The sequence below is a fragment of the Triticum dicoccoides genome, chromosome 7A (genome assembly GCF_002162155.2).
Source record: "Triticum dicoccoides isolate Atlit2015 ecotype Zavitan chromosome 7A, WEW_v2.0, whole genome shotgun sequence".
NCBI classification, from domain to species: Eukaryota; Viridiplantae; Streptophyta; class Magnoliopsida; order Poales; family Poaceae; genus Triticum; species Triticum dicoccoides.
In genome coordinates, this window is record NC_041392.1 from 527,158,800 (window position 1) to 527,162,172 (window position 3,373).

General features: G+C 43.0%; 1 protein-coding gene across 1 annotated transcript; it reads left to right on the forward strand.

Moving 5' to 3' along the window:
• Positions 1 to 264: 264 nt before the first annotated feature.
• Positions 265 to 2,538, forward strand: LOC119333595 (probable inactive poly [ADP-ribose] polymerase SRO2). The gene is made up of 4 exons (XM_037606445.1): positions 265 to 545; positions 964 to 1,211; positions 1,303 to 1,442; positions 2,326 to 2,538. The coding sequence occupies exons 1-4, from the start codon at positions 265 to 267 to the stop codon at positions 2,449 to 2,451; spliced, it is 795 nt and encodes a 264-aa protein (XP_037462342.1). The 3' UTR covers positions 2,452 to 2,538.
• Positions 2,539 to 3,373: the final 835 nt, after the last annotated feature.

Here is a 3,373-nt window from a genome sequence, read left to right on the forward strand (position 1 = left end):
AGTTTCCATCGCTCGGCTCCTGATGGCATGATGCCTCATTTAAATTCTCTTATGTCATGGTGTTTGTATTCAGAAAATTAATTTATGATGCCTCATTTAGATTATCTTATGTCATTGTGTTTGTATTCAGAAAAATAAGTCATGCTTATCTTATCTCGGTGTGTTTGTGCTCAGAAAATTAATTTGCTTATTTTTGCTTTTTGAGGGCTATAACAATAGATTTCATTTTTGAAAATCTGCTTCTTCCCTGTTCCAGAGAGCGGGATGAAGAGGAAGAGAGGCGAGCCTGAGCTGGAGTACGGGGCCTCGTCCGAGGTGGATGAGAGGTCCAACGAGAGCAGCGACAAGATGCAGGGCCAGCTCCTAGCCGCTGCGCGCGGCGCCGACGGGGGCAATGCCAAGTTCGCGTGGTATGGCGCTCCATCGGTGGATGTGGCCGCGGCGGCGGTGGAGCACGGGTTCGGCAGGATGAACAACCGGGTCCTTCTCCATCGCGCGCACGGCGACGACGTCCACCTCTCGCTGCCTCGGTCTCCTTATGCCAGGTCAGGTCAGAGTTCTGAATTTGTGGTTTTGATCGATGGCAAGCATGAATATAGGCATATAGCTGTAGGATAATTTATCAGACACAGTTACCAATTCAGGATCTGTTCCAAATTGCATTCATATTATCCCTCCGTCCCATAATATAATTGATTCCATGTAATTTTAGCCTTTGGTTTCTATATCTTGATTCATACTCCTAGCTCAAAAATTATGGGGAAACAAGTTTGCATGAACGACAGTATTAGTTTATCTATGAATGCAGTAATTTGATTGGGTAATGGTTTGTGGAAGGGAGGAATACGAGCAAAACTAAATCATGTTTCCTGCTACCTAGAGTCCGGGTGATGAAATATGTTCTGAATGTTCTGTGAAGCAGTGCATAAAGGAACTTATGAGTATGAAATCATTTTTATGCAGCGCAATGCTAGCAAATGCAGATGAGAACGGCGAGGCGCATATCATGTTGTGCCGTGTTATGTTGGGCCGGCCAGAGGCCATCCCGGCCGGGTCCTCCAAGCTCCACCCCAGCAGTGACAATTACGACAGTGCCATCGACAACATGCAGAACCCACAGTGGTATGTTGTTTGGGGCAAGGACATGAACATGAGGATCCTCCCAGAGTACGTCGTCAGCTTCAAGTGTCCCAACCTCCATCAGATGCAAGGTTAGTGAGTGCTCCGTCTGAATTGGTGTTGTAATTGTTCCGAGATGTGCCTGGATCTCATGTTATTATTCGTTGAAATTTTGGGTTTCAGGATCATCGGGAGCGAACTCCACGCTAAAGAAGCCTTCGCCGGTGGCTCATGACATGTTTCCGACGCTTCTAGCAGAGATCCAGTGGTTCATGCCATCTTCCAAGCTACAGACATTGCAGGGGACCTACAATTGCTTCAAGGTAAATTGGTGGGGGTGCTTATTAGTATAGGGTGTGCCAATATAATAGCAATTACGGAAAGAAATCTAGAGAATTGGTCTCTGGCAGGGGGACTCTTGAGAATGGAAAACGGGGGAAGGGAGATGAGTTTGGGTGTCTTTTTTTATATATAGAAAAAGAGAGTGTGTTTTATCTGTAAGTGAAGTGTGTACGTGAAGTGCTTTTTATTGGCTAAGCCTAAATGATGAAAAAAATAAAAAGAATCTTCCCAACCAAGCAACAAACTCTATTGATAAAAATCAACATAGTAAAAATAGTTAAAAAAATGTACATAGTTATATATTTATTCACACTTTCTAAAAACTGGTCAAATTTTCCTTAAAAACCAAAATAAAAAGTATTCACAATATTTAAAAAACATTCAAATAATGTTCTCCCTAAAAAAATCGAGTTTTAATAAAACATTCACTTTTAAAAACAAAGAAATATTCATGTTTTTCAGAAAAAAGTAAAAAATAAAAATTGATTCACAAACTATTCCAAACTAATCTACCATCAGATAAAGAACGCTAAGAGGGCTTCTTAACGTGCAAACTTCAGACTCTGAAAATAATAATTAATGCAACTTTATTACAGATGTTAAACTATAGTGCATAATATCACATGGATAAGGATGTATATAGATGGATTTTAAAGTGAGATTCACCCATTTCCACCGTTTGTAGTCCATATTGAAAAATCTTCTAAGACTTTATTTAGAAACGGATGGGGTACTTTGTTTGTAGTCTTTGTACAACCTGCTTCGTTCAGAAGAATGTTCTATCAAAGCAACCATGTCTGATATGTTCACATGAATTCTTTCATGTGGCCGTTCCTCACATTCCTTTGCTTTCAACTATTCCAGCCAGCTGCAATGAAGTCCTCCATAGAGAAGGGTTTGCAGAAAATGATCTTGGCATCCCAGATAAGCAGGTCGGGGTCAAAGCCGGTGCCCGGGGGATTTCAATGGATCACCAACACGAGAAACTGAAATGGCAGGACCAGAAAAGATGGTCCCAGATCTCACTGCAGCCGGATGTGCAAGAACACATCAATGATCATCTGTGAGACTGTGACACTGGAATTTTGTTTATGGAGCGTTACCTCTGCTATTTAGCTTCTAGAGTACAATGACTTGTATGTCCAACTATAACAGCTAGCAGCATGGTTTATCCCCTTCTGGTTGTACAATTTCTCTAGAGTGATGGCATAGGAAGAGCATGTGTATATGTTGAGGTTAGTCTTCTGATACTAATGCTTCAGATGTTCTTTGTAAACTAATGCTGCAAGTGTTTGTTTGGGACAAGACAAATAGTGTCCCAATTTTTACGAAAATGTGAATTAACTTTTATTAAAAATAAGAAAATTACCAAAATTAACCTAATTATCGATGTTTATTTAAATTGGACATAAAAATGATGCATAATGGCACATGAAGCAGATTGTGCCCTTTTTTGCCCGGTGCAACGCACGGGCATTTGTACTAGTCTCTCCCTAATAATAAAGCACGGATTGGGTCTCCGGGTTCACCGTCGCGCCTTTTTTGCAAAAAAGCACTTACAATTCTGAGTAATTGAACCCGCAGTCCAATAAATTAATAAAAAAAACATTTCGCACTGCTCCTTCGGGGCGAATCTGCAGCCCGCTGAGACCCATATCGGGCCTTGGGAAATTCATCCGAGCCCGAGCTACGCCAGTACCCCGCCGCCCGACCGTGCCGGTCGGACCTCCTCCACCTCGCCTCGCCGCCGGCGACCGGACCCTGGCCGGACCAGCGGATGAGCAGCGCATCTCTCTCTCTCCCTTCCTTCTTCTTCATCTCTCTCTCTCCCTTCCTTCTTCTTCATCTCTCTCTCTCTCTCTCCAGGACGCCAGGAGCTCCACAGCCGCCGCCACGAGTCGTCCGTGCTCGG

Excerpts from the sequence above, each read along its gene's own strand:
- LOC119333595 (XM_037606445.1), top strand. The coding sequence starts at position 265 with ATGAAGAGGAAGAGAGGCGAGCCTGAGCTGGAGTACGGGGCCTCGTCC. Across the intron at positions 546-963 it reads CCTCGGTCTCCTTATGCCAG|CGCAATGCTAGCAAATGCAG; the intron begins GTCAGGTCAGAG and ends ATTTTTATGCAG. Across the intron at positions 1,443-2,325 it reads GGACCTACAATTGCTTCAAG|CCAGCTGCAATGAAGTCCTC; the intron begins GTAAATTGGTGG and ends CAACTATTCCAG.